The sequence below is a fragment of the Pleurodeles waltl genome, chromosome 4_2 (assembly GCF_031143425.1).
Source record: "Pleurodeles waltl isolate 20211129_DDA chromosome 4_2, aPleWal1.hap1.20221129, whole genome shotgun sequence".
Taxonomy (NCBI): domain Eukaryota; kingdom Metazoa; phylum Chordata; class Amphibia; order Caudata; family Salamandridae; genus Pleurodeles; species Pleurodeles waltl.
In genome coordinates this window covers 3,620,590-3,640,393 of record NC_090443.1, presented here as the reverse complement: position 1 = coordinate 3,640,393, position 19,804 = coordinate 3,620,590, and the positions used below count along the sequence as shown (strand labels likewise).

Below are 19,804 nucleotides of genomic sequence, written 5' to 3'. Positions count from 1 at the left end.
TCTGCAGCATTGCTTCATGTAGGAGAGCCAAGTCTCAAAATCATTTTCTTCTCAGACTCAAACCGACTGAGCTCAGTGTTGCTCTATTTTCGAGCAGGCATTACCATCCATTGAAGCATGTGTCTTTTGGACTTCACACTCATTGTAGCCTGCTGTTTGGCAATTACTGCATTCAACAACTTCTTTTGATCAATGTTAACCTTTCCCCTCCTCTACATTGGTGCAGCAATGAGCATCTTCCCTCGTGTTAACTAGAATGGAGTATGTCTCACAGTTGTATTCAGAATCGTTTTGTATGTTGGTTCTATTTTATATAATCCTCCTTCGGTTCAGCCCTCTACTGCATGCCAGCCTCAGCTACAGGCCTTCTTTGCTGACCTTGTTTGCATGCTCGGCTAGTCCATTTCTACCGGGCTGATACTAAGCCACGTGTGTGCTTGATTCCATACATTTCCAGGATGCCCTTTCTACACCTGGACATTACCTGAACACCTTTGTCACTTACAATGCTCTTGGGTGCACAGTCACACCAAAGCAGCCTTACCAAACTGCAGTCATACCTTCTCTTGCACCATTTTTCACAATTTCAACTGCCATTCTTCTGTAAGTGGAATCAACAACCATGTTGACATCTAGTCTACATGGTTATTGATCCAGTCCTTTCTAAAACATTTTTTGGGACAAGTCACCCAGTCCTTCCCAAAACATCTTTTGAAGCAACACTATCCAATACCAAACTCTCTCATACAATCTGAGACATCTCCACCAGATGCAAGATTGCCTGAGTCTTTTGCTATTTCTCAATATTGCACACTGCTTAACTAGTTATCGTAATTCTTCAAAAAATAACTGGCCACCAGAACAAATCTTTCAACTTTTGCCTGTAAATCGCTGTCACAGATGAACTTTATGTACTAATTACTTAGGCCTCATTGAGAGTTTGTAGGGAATAATAAGTGTTACAGTGTCCCAACCATATAGCCTGAAAATAGAGATAGACACATAAAGAGGTTGGGGACTGCTACAGGGTGTTCTTTACATGTTTATGAAGTTGTTGTTTGTGCACTGTGAGAGAGAGCTTTAGCACTTGCATGATCTAGATACTTTGAACCTTTGAGTGTTTATCTTCATTTGGGAAGCTGTGTCTTCTGTGCTTCACAAGGCTCTGACATATAGTCCAGTGAGCCCTTTGGCAGAGGCTCACTTAACATCAAAGATACATCTGATGAATTCAGATTTTGGGCAGTCCCATACAGGGATTCCAAATAAAGTCTTACAAGAGAACAGGATTGATACATCAGCAATAGAACTTTCTTCAGCTTATCCTTGTTGTTCACAATCAACAGGCAAACTTCTTTTTGAAATCCCTTTTCCAATACCAAAACATCACTATCGCCATATCGAGCCATCACATTATTTTCTTATTCAATCATTCTTTCAGTGCACTACAGTTAATAGTAAGAAGCATGTTAGTTTATGAATATGTATGTAAACTGCAGCACATAGGCATGTAAATAACATTGTAGCTCTGTCTAGGGCATCCTTAGTCACATGTGGTTCTGGAGTTTGTTGTCACTGTTCAAAAACAAAAATATACAATGGGGCAACATGGATGCGTACTGAGAGGGTTCTTCAAATAAAGCTACAATTAGAACAGAACACCAGGATGAGGGTTGAAAAATAACAAAAGTTCATAAACTCTAAATGACACTGATTTGAAAGTGGACATTCCACCCTGCATACAATGACAAGCACACATTCAGTCCCCAAATCACAATAATAATTCATTGATAATTAAAGTGATTGGCTTTATTCAGAAGAATGGAATTCTGGAAAGGTAAATCCCGCAAATTACTTAACTAAATTGTCCTTAGCAACATATTTTTGTATGCAACATTGCCTACAACACATCATTGACAGGCATTGGGCATGCATAAGAAGGGTGGGGTTTAAATTACATTCTTTTAGAGTGACAGCCTTTGAGACTACACAAGCTAGATGGAAAAGCCTTTCCTTTTTAGTGCTGCCTGACACTTAAGGTCTACAAATGAAGATAAGTGGAAGTGTATATCTCCCAATGACCAAACCAAGGTAGAAGATTCAGGGGGTGAAATGTATTTTTAAAGTCTATGCATTTAACCTTAACCATGGTGGTAAAATGGCATGAACACATGTTTTCAAGTATTCAAACAATTTACCAAAGATGAAGTATTTGGACTGAAGAGCATGGAATACAAACATACTCCGGAATGAAAAGCAATACAATTCCTTTCTGCAGTAGTTAGAAACATAACAGCAATTACTGCTGGTAGATTCTATTTATGCATTCTACTCAGCTAACGTATAAGGGTGATAAACCAAAGTCATCCTAAACTGAGAAATCTAGAGATAGTTTGGATTAGTTTGCAACAATCTTGCAGCAGTGAGCATTTGTCCAGTCAATGTTAGCGCACTGGCAGTGACAGGTCTGTTTGTCTCTAATGTCCCAGGATCCGCAGCCCATCCCACAGGCACATGCATAGGGTGTGTAACCTGCAGAGAGAAAAGACAATATGATTAGACAAGGCAATATCAATGTGCTTAATATATTCAAAAGCTGGAAAGTAGGGGGCAGACAGCTGAATCACATGAGTGGTTCAATAAAAAGGTACATTTTTATTTCATACCTATGGCTCAAGAGCCTTAGAGAGCAACTGAGAGACTCAAGGGAACATAGGATGTATAGAGCCTGCATCTCTCAGTGGAGGGGCTTACGGGAGAGCTGAACACTTTTACATCTGCCTGTGCTCAGAGGTTAACACAATGAAACAAAACATTTCACCTCTCAGATTAGAGGGATCAAGGTATGTTGAACCTTTCACTTCCAGAACTTCTTGGTCTTGAAAATTGTAACTGTAAATTGTAACTTGTATTTATATAGCACTTACTACCCCTGATGAGGCATTAAGGAGCTTTGCGGTGGGTAGCACGCTACTCTGGAACCCAGAATTAGATCTTAAAAGATAGTAGATTAGTAATAGGCACTTTCTTTTTTTCTTGTAGTTTAGCTGTGTTAGGTTTGCGCTCTTGATTTCCTGTGTGTTTAGTGTAGTTTAGGTTAGGGATAGAATGATGGGAACGGATGGAAAGAGGGGAAGAAGTGAGTTGTTTTTGTAAGTAGTGGTCATGTGGGTATGTTAGTTTGATGAATTGGCTAAAAAGGAGCGGGAAGTTTGAGAAGGATGTTTGAGACTTCAAATTTGGCAAAAAGGTTTGAGATGAGACAGAGTGAGGATGGATGGGACAAAGGTGAGGGAGTATTTTTCATAAGGAACTGGAAATTAACTTATACATAAATATACAGTTGAAATTTGGTAAAGCTTTAGCAGCTGGACTAAATCCCTCCATACAAATACCCATATGTACATGGCAGCAGCAATTTTCACATTGTCTGCCGTGCACATGTCTCTTGTGGTGAAGTATGCAAATATGTTTTCTTTTTATCAAATAACTGAAATTAACTTATACAAACATATACATGTACATGACATTTACTAAAGTTTCAGTAACAGGCATGAACACCTCTATATAAGGCACCTAATTGTACATAGAAGCAGAAATATTAAATGGTTTGATATAGAACTGCATCTTGTGGTGTTTTTCTCCCTATATACATATATCTGCCTATAACAGGAAGCATAGTTCAATGTACAATGATGCATGTATAACGACAGAAACAGTGTCTGTCACTCATGGCATGGGATAGGTCAAGGTACTGGCACAGGGCTATGGATCCTTTCACTTCTGGTTAGATGGACTCAGGGGACTGGCACATTTATATCAGTTTATTACCTTCAATGGTAGATGCACTCCGGGGACTAGTATAGATATGGAAAGTCCTTTGTTGACAAGCATGAAGGGGTTGATGGAATAATAATACAGGGATTAAAACCCTCTTGTCTCTAGGAATGCATGCATTTGTATGGGTGGCACATTAATATTTGTCGATTCCTAGGCTTGAGGATATCCAAAGATCAAAGATCAAGTAATATAGGTCTGGCTGGGTGCACAGACTTTAACAAAGGGATGTCAGCGCCTCATTAAGATCCGGAGAGAAGAATCACCAGCTGCCTGAGTGAAATGCTTTTACTGCATATTGGGGTTTTAATGCTGTGCAGTTTAACCCGGTTGGTTTAGACTATTACTGTTAGAATGGGGGGATAATATGTTTATTCTGTCTCACCAACCAGGAAAAGTGCATATATTTCCTACTTTACTACATGTTTTCCCTGTTCAAATCCCTCCAGGTTATTCCGTGAGAAATTTGTGTTGCGAAAGGTCGGTGGCCAGAGCACAGTTAACTTAATATGGCAAATACGGAACACAAACAGTATCTCACAATTTGACATTTACTGAACAACTCAGAATGACCTTAAAAATCTACCACCAGGAGTAGAAACACAGGGCCTGTCATCCGAGGTCTAGAGGAACTCTCAGAATTGACACAGGATACGAAACACATCAGCTTGACAGCTGTGGAACGTAATGGTAAGAACTGGCACAGAGTCTTGTACCCATAGATCTGAATAGTCTCATATTATTGGTCACCAGAATACAAAGCTCATCAAGTTTACATCTGATTGGAGTCCGGGGTCTGGCCAAGCAAGAAAAATACTCTGTTACCAAGCATGGCAACGTGAGTGACACATAGGTATATAGCCATTCACCTCTGTGACTTGTTGGTTGGAGATCAGCCAGAGTGATTTAAACATTTCCCACAAATCACAACTAAAGAGAGCCCAGAACAACTGCGAAGAGCCTTCATCTAGCGGGGCACAGGTTAGTCCTGAGTTCTTGCTCATTCATTCCATCATTAGTTCACTTCACACAGACCACCAATAATGCAAATGAAGCTCAAACGTCTGGGGAGTGGCGGAGCCCTCAACCTTTTCCATAAGTTATCAAACTGCAAGTGAGATGGACTTCTGGCTTCTGCCTGACTGCGCCGAGCGCCCTAGATATGAAGGACTGAGACTCAAGAAATCCCCTGCCCCCCAAGAGAAAGGTCCCAAAGTGATGGCGAACAGAGCGGTGTTAGTCATAGTTATGTGAACTGTATGGTGGGCTAGTCGCCTGTGCTTAGCTGCCCTTGACAGTACCCTCTATTAGCTTCGTCTGCTAGATTCTTTTTCTTCTTAGCCTCCCTACTAGCCTCCTCAGATAGCCTCTGCTGCTGACCTCATCTACTAGGCATGGCTGTCCTCTCCTAGTCTCCAGTGCTTGTGTCCTGCACTGGCTTTTATTGCTAGCTTCTTCTGCTAGGTGCCTCTCCTAGAACCAGCGTAATCCTGATATTTTGTCTGCTAGTCTTCTTCCCTGTTAGCACCTTTGCTTTCCATCTCTACTGGCGTACCCCACCAGCCTTTGCCGCTAACTTCCTCTGCTCGCCTTTTGTATTACACTGATTAGTCTTTCGTACTTTCCTCTTCTGTTAGGCTCCTTAGTCTTCTGCACTTGCTTCCTCTGCTAGCTTTCCTTGCTCTACTGTGTCCTCTGCTACCCTTCTCTGACAGCCTCTTCTTCTAGTCTGCTCTGCTAGCCTCTTCTGCACGGCTCCTCTGGTAGCCTCAGACGGGAAACCTCTAGTGTTAAAATGATCTGATAGCCTCTTCTGCTTAGCTTTTCTGGTAATCATCCTATAGGCTAGCCTCCTCGGCTCACCTTTTCAGCTAGAAGCTCTGCTAGCCTTCATCATTGGTTTACTCTGCTGTATACCATAATGTTTTTGTAGCTTTCGTTTTCTACATGAAATCTCTGGGATCCTGGTCAGTGTTCCAGAGTTACAGGCCATTAATTTACCTACTGAAATGGAAGGGCACCTGGGCACAACCCCATGTGTGAGGCATATAACTGCTGCTGACTCTCACCTGAGGGACAGGTCGCCAGAGCACCGCGTGCACTGATTTCGATGCATTCAGTTCTGACTTCTTTCAAAATGGCAGGAGCTGAAATTCAAAACATGAAAAGGGTCCAAGTCACAAAATGTTCATATTTGGCGCTTCGCAAACAGTAGAGATGGGAGAGTTTGGCAAGAGTGCAGGAGCAGGGCAGGAACAGTGTGTATAACATGGAAGTGAGGGACTGTAGAGTGAGTGCAGGAGAGTGATGTACAATTGTGTTGAGTGTAGAGAGCGCAGGAACAGTGTGCATTTGGGATAAAGTGTCAAAAGCAAGGGCTGGAAGTGCACATGAACAAATGTATGTAAAGAGGGATTTAATGGTGGGCAGGAGAAAAGATAGGTTGTGAGATGGCGGGAAAGGGTGTAGTACTAGGGAGTGTGTAGAAGATGGAAATTTGATGGTGTGGAGGTCAAGGAGCTGGGAGTGCAAGAATATATACCGTAAATGCTAGGGTTGAATCAATTAAGCATGTGCGAGTGTGAAGGATGGTGAAGTGAAGATGAGGGGTGAGTATGAGCATGGAGAAGTGGTGTGACTATGGAGGGCTGCATATAATGAGGTATAATGGGTGAGTATAAAAATGGTGGATGATTGAGTTTGTGGAGGAAACAACCTGTGATGGTGTATGGTTTGAGTGCAGTGATGGTGGGTGTTTGAGAGCAGTGATGGTATGGGGTGTATCCATGATGGAATATGTGGGTGAGTTGGGTGAACGTGGATGGATGAGTGCAGTGAGGGTGGATGGGTGCATGAATTAAGGGTGGATGGATGGCAGCAGTAATGCTGAAGAGTGGTTGTAGGGAGAGTGAATGAGTGAGGTGCTGGAACAATTTTCAGAGTAGGGGTGCTGCCATTAATGTTATATCACTGAATTTATAAGGATTGCGGATTGTGAAAAACCTAAGCATCACACAAAAAACAAGTGTAGCAAATGAGCAATGTCCATTAAGTAGAAGAGTGGTAAGGGTGTAGTATGTAGTTGATGGTGCATTTTGAAGCGCAGTTGTGGTAGTGCGCTGCCATTTAAAGACAGCACATTTTCTGTTGAAAGGGCCAGTTTCACTGGTAAAACTATATACTATGCAAACAATAATGTGTGGGAATCGGGTTTCAGCAAATATTTATAATTTGTTCTTCACCAACTAAAGTGTCTAGATTTGTTGTGAGCCTATCAAAGTCTTTGTAACCATCACCCTTCAGAATTGCAAAACAATGTGCTTTATTTTACAGGTAATTAAATTATGTTATGTGTTACAAAACAACTGAAATGACATCCTACGGTCTTTCATTTCACTTCCTGTGACCCAGCAAGACTGTCACCTATGTCCTCTATTTTTACAGTCAAAGAAATGAAAATAAACACCAGTTTCTGAATAATCAGCAATTTATCAGAAGACATAGTTGACATTTGACCTTCGTCTTTGAACGTGACACAAATGTGACAAGGTAAATACTAAAGGTAAAGGCATCTTTATCGTCCTTCACCTTCTGAACTCCAGCATGGTTATTTTGGGGGGTGCTGCAGTACCCTCCATCACCTTTGCTTCTAGCCCTCCTACACAAGCCAGGAAAGGGTGCTTATGTGATTGGTTCAGGCGCTGTACCCAGCAGTGCCCTGTAAAAAGGTATACCACATACCTGGGGCAGGTACGGCACTGACTATTAGTAGAATGCTGCACTGAGTGAGCCAACCACCAGAATAGGCTGTCAAGCATGTATCCGGTCTGACAATGCAGACCTGTGGAGGTGCAGTTGTGCTTGTGCTCAGGATGGTACTTCTAACTCTGTATATAATCCTGAGTGGGCCCTTCGCTATCCCTAGAGCACCCACTGAAGGGCGGAGCAGGTGGTAGACGAATGACTGGGCAGGTACACATGGTTGTCCCAAGCCCTTGTAGGGAAGAACCCCCACGTGGGTTTCCCCTTCCTAGGGGATCGGCTCTTCCTATAGGTTTAGCTTATTCTATATTTAGTGGCCTTAGTGCCCTGGGCACCTACCCACTGTAAGTACAGTATGAAAGTGTGTGTGCCTTTCCTACCTGTGAGGGGGCTGGCCAGTGTGAGCAAACGTACCCACTATTGTTTCCCAAGGTTGCTGAGCCTGTCATAGCAAGCCTGTCTGTGTGCACTTGCACCCATGGTGTTCTTAAGCATGAGTCCAGCCTGTCATAGCAGGCCTGTGTTTGCACACTGGTACCTATGGTGTTTTTAAACATGTGTCCAACCTGTCATAGTAGACCTAGGTGTGCGCAGTTGCACCTATGGTGTTCTTACACAAGTCCACACTGGCACCTCTGTTGTTCTTAAAAATGTGTCCAGCCTGCCAATGTAGGCTTCTATGTGCACAAGGACACCCATGTCTGGGGAGACATCTGTGGCTCAAAGGGGATCCCTCTGAACCTCCCCGACTTCAAAGGCACACTAAAGTATAACTACTGGTGCCACACTGCAACAAACTAGATATACGCTTGTGGGGACGCAGGACCGGAGATACTGTATTGCGTGCTGCACACTGCCAGATAAATCATTTGTGCACAGGGACTGGCTGCTGCTGTGTGGCACCCAGAAGTGTGTTCTCCAAGGGATTGATGGCTTGCCCCCTGTTCTCTGGTGGAAGTCTCAGGGACATCATAGACCTCCCACGAGGGATCTACACCTTCTACCTGTGACACCTGGAGAGCGGTGCTCTCTTAACTGCCTACATTGTCTAGTGGATCCCACCTGGAAGCAGCAGCGTGAGTGTGGAATCAAGTGTTGTGCCTAGAGGCCGAATTGCCTGGTGCGGAGCCCTAAAGGAACTGCCTGCATTTGATAACGCGTCCCGTCCTAGCTAATTTACTTTTAGGCCAATTAATCTTTTGACCCTGATTGGAGACACCTTAGGACGAGCTAACTAATCAACATCTCAATCAATAAATCAATAACACCATCAATAATCACAATAGCAAATCAATCAAATTAGTTAATGACATTAATGAGAATCCAAACCCAACATGACCTTTCAGTCATGAATAACCACACAGAATTTAGTAAGGTTTATGATATTTATTCCCTATTTGTTACACTCTACTAGTAAGTTTATTAGTCTCAAAACCAGAAAACACATCAACAATATAACAATATGACAACTCGAATAAGATTTAATCAAAGCAAAAATCATAAACATTAGAACAAAGCATGACGTCAATATGGATTAATCTTAGTAGAGCATCATTAGCACATTATTAAACAAAGCATAGATTCAGTCATTTGTCTATTTGCGTCCGTTCAGTGAACCCCTTACTAACCTAAAATTAGTATTAGCATGTTGGGCTTCATGCAAAACAATTTAGGAACACAAATTTAGAAAACATCTGACTATGGTCTCTATCAAAAGAGCAGTTGGTACCTAGAAAGAAAAGGCAAACAGACAATTACAATTTCATCATTAAATAGTTACCCTCCATAATGGGTCAGCATACAGAGCCAGTCTTCGTCCTCAGGACATCAGTTGATGCACCATCAGCCAGGAAACACAGCAAAGTTCAGCAAGACAGGCAATAAGGGACACTTCCCTCATGAGGAGGAAAAGCATGAATCGGGCAAGACAAAAGGTAAGGATGGTTTGAAGAGTAAAAGACAAACGTCACTCGAAGTAACAGGTGAGAATAGGGGTAAGAGTCTGGTAATGGCTGATTTCTCCTTGTGACACAGGGTTATAACAATCTTGTTGTACAGTCCCCTAATTTCCAATTGGGTAAATTGTTGTGCATCATTATCTCCAACCAATAAGTAGCTCGTCACCTCATTAGGATTGTCACTTTAGAACAGTTCTCACTTAGTTTATTGGCTCCTGTAATTGACGTCTCCAACAGGTAGAATGTCAGGTACAAATTTTTATTCTCGCGGTCCCAGTCAGTAGTTCCATTGTCCATACCAGTTCAGGCGACCTTGTACCTGTTGCAAGTTTACACTGTTGCTTTCGGCAAGAATGTCTCCTTGAGCAAGTCGAGTCTCATGAGAAAGAATTTACTACGGTTACACACATCTTCTGGAAAAGTATGGCTACATGTCCTTCAGCAAGATACCACATTGCACGTTAGAAAAACACATTTAATATGAGGCTGGGCAGCTAGGCCCCGACTCATGTTAACTAAGGCCTAGTGATTAATTTAGCAAAACCTCATCATATAACTCTTAATACTAAAACAGAACCATACATTAGTACGTCAACAATCCATTATTAGTCAATTTCATTTATCATCGCATACATTGGTGGCCACTCCCCGTGGGCACATCTCACACACGTAGGTTAAAAGCACATTAATACATTTTCTATGCAGCATCATTATACATTAATTTGCAAACATTTCATGTTAATTTTGATTATAAAACCTACACTCCAACACATTCCAGGCGTGTGGCCTTGCATTGTCGGGCCTCGGCACGCATAATCATCTTGAGGGTGGTGAGCGAATTCACAGGTTGCGGGTTCCCACATGGCCCACTTTGTCAATTGTGCCGTAGTTTTCTTGTGCAACACACCAACTGCATGCTCTTTGAGTGCTGTGTCTGACTCACAGGCCGCGATCCTCGGAGGTGGGGTCATACCTGTAGTAGTGCTGCATTCTACCTCATGTGGCACTCCTGAACATGGGCCTGTGTGTGTGATCAGAATTGTCTGGTGCGACTTAAGTCATTGCACACCAGACTTGTATCTCATTTCCAAGGAGGTATGGAATTGGTAACTCTTCGTTTGTATGACCGGAGCTGCCTGGTGTGACTCAAGTCATTGTACACCAGACTTGTGCCTAATTTCCTGGGAGGCACAGGGTAGCAAATTTGTGTTCCGGAGTGCCTGGATTTCCTGGGTGCAAATTTGTTCACCATGTGTCCTATGGGGCACCTCCTCCTTCCGAGAGGCTCCTCTGCTTCATCTCTCACTTATCGATTGCTCCTTTTGCCGCCCTCTGTGCCCTCCAGACCAGCCGCCATTTCCCCATCCAGCCCTGACAATTCCTTGATACCAGATTGTACTGACGGAGCAAGCCTGGGTGGTAAGAGTAAGTGAGTGGACTACAGAACACTTCTGAGAGCGATCGGAAGTAGGTCTTAAGACGTGGTGACCCTTCCCCCTTGAGCTTCACAGAATTAGGCAAGTGCCTGGAGACACGGTGGGGTGACCCTTGACTGAACTTCCTGAGGGGTGCTTAAACCTCCATATGTCAACTGCCACCTGAAACTGCCTGTTATCCATCCTCCTAGCTTTTACCCGGTGCCCTGAATAAGTGTAACTCCAGCCGGGATCGGCCTAGTGTCCGGGTATGGGAAGATTTCCTTCAACTCCAGTCCGTGGGGTAGTCGAGGTTAGTTGAAAATCGATTGACCAGCTGGCTATCAGTGTCCCTCATCATATCTGCAGCACTGGGAATTAGTGCTGAGTGAATGTGTGGGAGTGACTGCCTACTAACAACACTTCACGGCGGTGTTGCCCTACACGTTGATTCTTGATAAATTTGTATTAAGTTTGATATTGGTTTTACCCGTGCAGCCTGTGGACCACGAGGCTATTTAAAAATGTTATAATTACCTATGTGTACCTATTACCGCTATCGTGTGAACCCAGCTGCATCCTACAACTGTATGGGATTGAATTTGAATAACTGTTAGATGGGTCTTGCACTGATAACACTTTGCACCGCATGAGGGTGCTGTGGGAAAGAGGGATCTATCTCAAAGTGTACTGCTAGTGATATTTCCTAATGTGATTTATGCCCTGAGATACATGATGTTTATATGGCGTTAACAAATGTGTGTTGAAAATAAACTTTATTTACATACACCTCGTGGGAAGTTCCTTTTGTGACCCTCGGTGCATTTATTGTGTGAAAATGCTATGCCAATCCTTTACACATTACACCTCTGATAAGCCTGACTGCTCAGTGTCAAGCTACACAAGGGTAAGCGCAGGTTGTACAGTGAGTGTAATCACCCACCCCTGATGGGAGTGGTAGATTCTTTCTGGCTTGGCCCTTGCCTCAGCCAGCTAGAACATGCCGCCTCCAATAAGGACATAAGAAAAAAGTTTGTTTGAAAAGAGAGCTGCAAGTATGGTATAAAGAGGCAGTGTGTGTTTGGTGGTGGAAGAAAGGGGAATGTAGTGCACTCAAGACTAGATAGCTCTGGCATTCAGCATGCTCACCTTTAACAGTTTGGCCCGTCACTTAATATTTTACAAATTAAGCACTGTTAGTGCATCCTAAAAGAACTAACTGTGCTTCTAAACCTTGACACTAATGATCAGCGGCAGTTAAATCGGAATTACTTCAAAATGTATTGGCCAACTGAGAAATTAGCTTCTCTCCCTTATTAGTTCAAGATGTGCCAATCAGTGCACCAGAGGATGATGGGCACTTTTCAGATTCAAAGGTGCCCGCTGAGTTCGGCCTACTCTATGCTCACTGAGGCGAATATTGAAAGTTTGACTAGGAACAGCTGCAATTCCCATAATGTCAGGTTTTAAGTTTGTTTCCATTTTATCATTAAATGTCCCCATCTCTTGGAATCCACTTGTATCCAACAGTGGAGTCAGCAATGAGTCATAGAAAGGCACTAGTTAGAACATGTCAGGCTTTCTCTTCCTGTTCATTGGTTAGTAAGAATTCTTGAGCCTTTGCGTGCTGAAACTGCTGCACCACTGTTCTGGAATTAAATTGGTATTTTCGTGCCCTAAGCCAATGTGCTCATGGCTCCTCTGAAGGTTCTCTTTCCCGTTCAACTTTCACTTTCCCCCTCTAATTCTTATAGCAGGCTTGGCCCTATTGAGGTGTGTAAGGGAAGAGAGATGCCCTGAACCAGAAAATAATGTGTGCCGGTGGCTACAAATGGTGGGCAGTGGCTCTTGTTTTTGGGAAACAGGGCTTATTTTTCATCTTGAGACTTTGACTCAGAGCAAAAGAGAGAAATGGAAAAAAGTGAGAAAGAAGGAGGAGAATAGGAAATTGGTGACAAAGTAAGTAAGGAGGGATGAAAATGATCCTGTAAGAATGAGATGAGGTAATGCAGGGTGGTGGAAGAGAGAGGCATGAGCTGGAATCAAGACAAGGAAGAACAGAAGCCTTTATGTTGTGTAACTGCAGCATACAGCGGTGGCCTAATAAGGAAAAAAAGAGTTCCTTCAATTATTATTTAAAAAAATGTTTCCTTCCCATACCTATCTAACAGGGTAAAGCAAACTATGTAAAGTTGAAATGTTAGCAAGTAAACAGTCGTACACATGCAGAAACAAAAACGCAAATTGAAAAATTGAAATCAATGGGGTTTAAAAGGCAGACTGATATAACGAGCAGGTAATTTGTTTGGGGGCATGAAGACAGTGTAGGGTGTTGTGCAAAACTCCTGGGAAGTATATCCTCTTTGGCATAAGACATAACTAATCTCGACATTGGGGGATTTCCTTAGTGCCAGAAAGCTTTATAAAATGGCTAACATTAATGTTGTATCTAACTAAAAAAGAGAGGTGTGGTGCAGTGATCTAGAGGTTAAAGAGACTGGGATGCTTGGCTGAATGAGGGTATTAAATGGGAGTTTGGGACGGGAGTGCTAAAAGTATGCACAAATGGTACTCACTCACTCTAAACCAGGGGTCTCCAACGAGTAGCTTAGGAGCTACTGGTAGCTCACCAGCACTCTGAAAGTAGCTCCCAGAGGTGAAGACAATCCTAACCTATGCATATAAAACAAGGCAGCCCCATTCACTCAAACCCCTTAGAGTGGAAGCCAGCCAAAGAAATAGCAGAGCCTTTTAATAGCACTCAAACACAAACTGTGTTGGATTATAGGGTCTGCCACATGAACCTCTGTATCCACTCTAATTCTAAGTCACAAGGAGACTGGCCATGTTATAAGCCCTGCTCTGTCAATCACAGGACATATGAGAACAATGTGTTATCAAAGAAGAGTGATAGTAGTAATCAGTGCTGACCCACCAAAGTGTGGGACTGCAGGAACCAGAGTGAAAATTTGTTTAGATTGGGGCATGATCAGCCCAAGAAGCAGGGTTTGAATCCTGAGGAAAAAATGATAATAGCTTAATCTGCAATCTTTTATGTGTGTGTCTGTCTGACATTGTCTCCTTCCTTAATAAATGGTGTTGTTTCCCGGAGGCTACGTCTAGTGTCAAGGACTGTCAAATGTGTGTGCTTGTCCATGTCATAAGGGGTTTTATCTCTGGTGAACATATGTCCGTTCATGGCATAATAATGCCCATGGCATAATAATGGTCATCCTTGGCTATTATGTGCATTTTTGAGTCTAGTTGTGCCATGCAGGCTACCATCACTGACATAGTAAAAGCATGGCTGGCCTACATTTAGCCACCCCTGAGAGAATGGTGACTGTTCCTTCTGTAACAATGGCTTGATAGGTATACAGTGGGCAAACTGGATATGATAGTGTCCAGCCTTGGCACATTGGTGGCCCTGGTATAATGGTGTGCACTATTGGCATAAACATAGGCATCCTTGGTGTTACGATGGACATCCCTGACCTATGATTGTAATATCTGGGCACCTTAAGCAAATCTGTCCATGTGAGGCATTTGTAAATGGCAGTACTAATATTTGGGGATTCTGTACTTTCTAAAAATAAAAACTGATATTTTAACGGCAAAAATCATGTTTTTTCAGAAAAGTTTTTTATTCTGGAAAATGTAGTTTCTATGCCCAAAATAGAAAGTGGTATTTTATCGAACAAATATGTGTATTTTCAAAAACTAACATGCTGATGAAGACAACATATTGCAGTTCTAAAACGCGTTTAAAGTTGATAGCCAAGTGACAATTCAAGCTGGAAGGAACTCACTGGTCTCGCTGTATCGTTTGTGCAGCAGAGCATGTGATGATTTGAAAGTCACTTCACTAGTGAAGTGGAGACATTTAACATTGAGATAAGGTTTCCTACCATTTCTTCTGGTAACCTTGCCTGGAATGCTTACTTACTAGGTACATGTGCCTGTTAGTCTTCCTGTGGTATATGCCATCAACCATGCCTCTCCAGTCTTCTCTGTCCTGGACTTTTCTTTCAATCTGACTCGAGGTGTAACCCATCTCCTTGCAGTCAGCCTTGTGGTCTTTGTGCTAAGTGTTTCTTGACCTCCCTTTTTTCCTTTTCCCTTGAGAGTTCCAGGTGAGGGCTTGCCTGGTGGTGTTTGATGAGGTCTTGCAGAGGGCGTGACCTATCCAGCCCCAGTGTCTTTTCAGGATTTGTTCATGATCAGTGAGTTGGAAAGTGTGCTGTCGTAGGTCATTGTTACTGATGGTATTTGGTCAGAGGATTTTCCTCAGACAGGAATTGCTGATGGTCTGGACCTTGTTGATGGTGGTCACTGTTGTCCTCCAAGTTTCAGCTCCATACAGAGGGACTGATTTTACATTGGTGTTAAAAAACCTGATCTTGGTTTGCAGAGTTAGGTCCTTGGAGCTCCAGATCCTCCAAGGCAGCCCTTGCTGTGCTGATTCTTGCCATGGCATTGGCATATGTGCCACTCTGCTTGTCTATTTCACTGATCAGGTAGGTGAAGGCCTCAACCGCTTCCATTGCTTCACCTGCCAGAGTGACAACAGTTGTGCCGGCTGTGTTAGACTTCAGAATCTTGGTTTGTCCAGTGTGGATGTTGAGGCTATGTTGTGCTTTGTCTGGAATACTTGGGTGGTCACCACTAATAATACTGCTTAGTGTGGTCATGGTGTAATGTTAACACGTGTTGTCACTATTTCACAGTGATAAAATCATGAACGTTGATTCACCAAAATGCCAGGGGTAGCAGAAGTGACGTCACACATCCATTTTGACTTTCAATTTCTCTCACAATCACATGCTTACACATACACACACTCACACTTGCACACACACTCACCCTCAAGCACGCGCACAACATACATTTAAAAGCACCTTTTTTGTTTGGCTCAGCTGTGAGGGAGGGTCCAATCCAGCTAATTGTACTCCATTTTTTTATTACACTAGTAGTGACTAATTAAACATTATACACTATCAGTGTCATAAAAAATTAGAGAAAACAAAGAGAAAGGAGACCGAGCCAACTTCCATAACGGCGTGCTACCACTGTGTTTCTGGCATTGCTTTTGCCACCTCTGAAGCCAGGGGTCACAAGACAGTGCCAGGGGTCTCAAGGGCCAAGCCAGGGGTTGCAGCTGCGACCCCTGGTGACTCCTAAGTGACATCCATGGATAAAATATGCTAGTAGCTCGGCCCGATTTTCATTGAGCAAATGTATCTCTTAATTTGGAAAAGGTTGGAGACCCCTGCTCTAAATCCACTTCCCTAGTTGCACATCACTCAATAAAGTCAATGCAGTGATGAGCTGAGCTTCACACTTCCTTACCCATGGATGTTATAAGGCTCTGTAAGTTCTCGAGGTCTTTGAATGAGCAACATTCACTACAGGCTGCCAGGAAGCCAGGTAGTAGAAGAAGGACAACACCCAGGAAGATGGCTGACTTCATTGTTTCTGCAAAAGAAGAAATTGCAAACCGTGATCAAAAGGGAGCTCTGCAGGTCCCATGGTGTGTTCCTTCTCCGCAGAAATCTGGGGAGTGTGTGTGACTTGCAGGTAACATAAAATACAACTGCTCTGCAGGAAGTAATTCTGTATGGCTGGGTAGGCTAGGGTGCAGAACTGGTGGAAAAGCACTGAAACAGGACAGGGTGCAGGGAGGGTCTGGAGATCCTGGCAATGTGGCAAATAACAAGTATGCGGTAGAGGACATGTCTGCAGGCAAACACACTGGAGCAGGATAGGTTTGGGCCCCATTTTCAAAGGGATGGTGCACAGGTCAACAGGTTCTACTTCTGGAATAGGCCAGGATGGACATCTTGGGGACCCAGATTTGGAATGTCAAGGTGTCCACATCCGGTGCCCCACATAATTGAAATAAATCAGCTACAGACCTGGGGGACCTAGAACTGGAAAAGAATCAAATAAATGTTTGTGGATCCCAGTATTAGACGGGATGGGGCACTGATTTGTGTTTCTCACTGTCAGAAGAAGAGGGGGTCCCACAGTTCAAGATGCTGTGCTGTGCACTTATACAGCTCAAGGACAAGGTGAGCAAACAGGAAAAAACTGACGCTAGGTTAACAGTGCAATATTACAGGTGTCTGTACTGTACAGGGCTCTAATGCACCAGTGTAGAGAAACAGTCAGTGCTATAAATTTGGAACAAAACACCCATCTGTACCTTAAGTGCAGCACAATAAGAGACAGTCTTTCAATGATCAGTTGTGGAATTCATTTACACCACAGCAAGCTTCACGATACCGACGAAGGGACAGTAGTACAAATTAGGGTTATTATGAAGCTGATTAGATAGAATAAATTACTATTTAAAGTGAGATAGATAGATAGATAGATAGCTAGATAGATAGATAGATAGATAGATAGATAGATAGATAGATAGATAGATAGATAGATAGATAGATAGGAGGCAGTGAGGGATAGACTTAAAGATAAGATAGATGAATGGGAGGATGTAGGGATACATGGAGGAAGTGGATGGTCACAGTGCATTACTGAGAATCAGATCAATGTCAGTGGCTGTACACAAAAAACAAACGAAGGGGAAGACTGAAAACTGCCGGGGAGAGCGTTATGAAGGAGATGACACGTCAAGGAGGACCCGAAAACGTGGACGGGGAGAGGAATGTACAGACAAAGGGATGGAGTTCCACAGGTTAGAAGCAAGAAGTGCAAAAGATTTGAAGTAGGAGGGTGTAGTAGGAGGAAGGTGGGGAAACCAGCCTGAGCTATAAAGCAGAACAAAGGGAAGAAAGATAAAAGAAGTACCATGTGTGGCTGTACTACTGAATATCAATACCAACAATATTGTGGTAAAAGAATATTGAGAGAATATCAAGGGACAACCTAATAAAAAGTAGGTGAATATGGAGAAGTACAGATTCTCTTTTCCTAACTACACATCTATGTGCCTTGAAGCTATATGTACCTTGTAGGTACATATATGTGGAGTTAGGTATAGAAAATCTAGACTTTTGGCTAGCTTTAGAGTGGCAGAGGCATTACTTTGTCACACAGATATCCCATCCACTGTATTACAAGTTCCATAGGATATAATGGCACTCTAATACGGCAAAACTCTACATCAAGCCCTTAGTTATTTGCCGCTATTTTATTTTTCAGATTCAGTTCTCGATTTTGTTGTTTTGATATTCAGGGGGTACACTGAAAAGTGTGCACGAGGGAGGATCAGTGAAGTGAGAAAATAGTCAAGATGCCACAGAATCAGAGTGAGAATGAAGAGTCTCATTCCTTGCAGTGTCAACCGTAGATGAACCCAGAGAAAAATGTAAAGTTCAGAAGGTGAAAAGATGGAGGAAGAAAGCAGAAATATACGGAGGAAAAAAGACAGTCTGGTGTAAATGAAGTCTTCTGTGACTGATGTCAAGGAGGAAATATTCAAGAAGAGAAGAGGGAAAGCAGGAGAGAGGAGGTTGCATTAGAGACAAGGGTCTCAGTCGTAGCTAATGTAAGGTGCCTTGAAAGGCCATCAAGGAGTTTAATGCAGACAGAAGAAAATTGTGTCCTGAATAATGGGTGGGAAAGAGCAAAATGAGATAAACGGCTGGACATCATCCGCTTTGAGAGGGTGAGAAAGGTTGAAAGAAGGGATAATCTCAGGGAGGAGAGAAGTGCAGTTAGAAAAGAGAAGAGGGGCGAGGACAGACGCCAGGGCACTCCATAAAGAGAGGAAATGGGGAGGACGAAGAATTAGCCTTAGAGACAATGGATATATGAAGCTAAAATTAGAAAAGATCCTTTCCAGAGATGCTGAAGAGCAGAGAACAAGACTGTGCAGTCCACTGCTTGGAAGACAGCAGACGGACTGAAGAGAGTAGGCAGGAAGGGCATGGAGCCGCACAGTCTGAAAGAGTACTCCCACCAAGAAAGAGGTATAGTGTGTGGGCGCTCCCTGTGTTGTAGCGGTAGCTCGGATAGCAGCAGGTAACACAAACCAGCTACGAAATATAATGGTCTTATATTCCAATATTTACGCACCAAAGGCCACACCACCCCACGGGGCTGAAGAAGGCATCCTCCTCTGTGGCCAGTCCTTTCCCAGAGTGTAAGCTTACCCAGTGCTGGGGGTTCGTGCTGCTCTCAGTGCGCTCTCTCCTGCCTCCCACAAGCCTCTGCCTCCTCCTTAAATAGTACGCCCTTGTGGGGCGGAGGGGGAAGGAGCCGGGTATTAGATTAAAGTCAGCACATTCAACGCACTAATAAAACACAGGTAATCTTATGCTTGAAAATGTTCCAAAACTAACAGCCACTCTTCACTTCCCCTTGTCCTTTTGTAAGGGAATAGGTCAATGTTACTACACCGCCTTAAACGAGCCTGTTTATCGGGTGGTATGGGGATATTTTAGAATAAAGTGGGAGTGATAACATCAGGTTAGCAGCCACTGCGTCAGTCTGCCCTGTCTGTTCCTCAAGAAATTGCCAATTCGTTTGTTTATCTACTTTGTTCAGATGTTTTATGAAGGGCGTCAGCATGTTACCCAATAAGCACTGAGGGTAGTAACGCAGGATAAATATAACCTGGTGACAAAGGGGCAGGTTACTTTATTTCATAAACTGATATAACATCAAAATGCGACCTCTTGGCGCTAACTGATTTATATAACAGCCGAGTTCTGTGCCCATTTGACTTAAATAGCCAAGATTTCAACCGTTAGCATAACAACAATTAAAAGGAGATATTTGTAAATTCAAAGGTAAATTGTTCCACTTGTGAGCTGCCTGAAAATCGGGCACGGTGGTACACTAAGACCAATAAAACGGCTTCCTTAC

At 43.1% G+C, this 19,804-nt stretch overlaps 1 protein-coding gene across 2 annotated transcripts; it reads right to left on the bottom strand.

The window, feature by feature from the left end:
• Window positions 1-1,787: 1,787 nt before the first annotated feature.
• LOC138292028 (resistin-like) lies at window positions 1,788-19,190 on the bottom strand. Of its 2 annotated transcripts, none has more exons than XM_069230356.1 (4): window positions 19,090-19,190; window positions 16,322-16,447; window positions 5,907-5,984; window positions 1,788-2,532 (listed from the first exon to the last, which is right to left on the bottom strand). In XM_069230356.1, exons 2-4 carry the CDS (start codon window positions 16,440-16,442, stop codon window positions 2,399-2,401), a joined length of 333 nt encoding a protein of 110 aa, XP_069086457.1. In that variant the 5' UTR covers window positions 16,443-16,447; window positions 19,090-19,190; the 3' UTR covers window positions 1,788-2,398. The 2 variants fall into 2 exon arrangements, with proteins under 2 accessions (XP_069086457.1, XP_069086456.1); XM_069230355.1 differs by having other exon boundaries at window positions 19,013-19,148.
• Window positions 19,191-19,804: the final 614 nt, after the last annotated feature.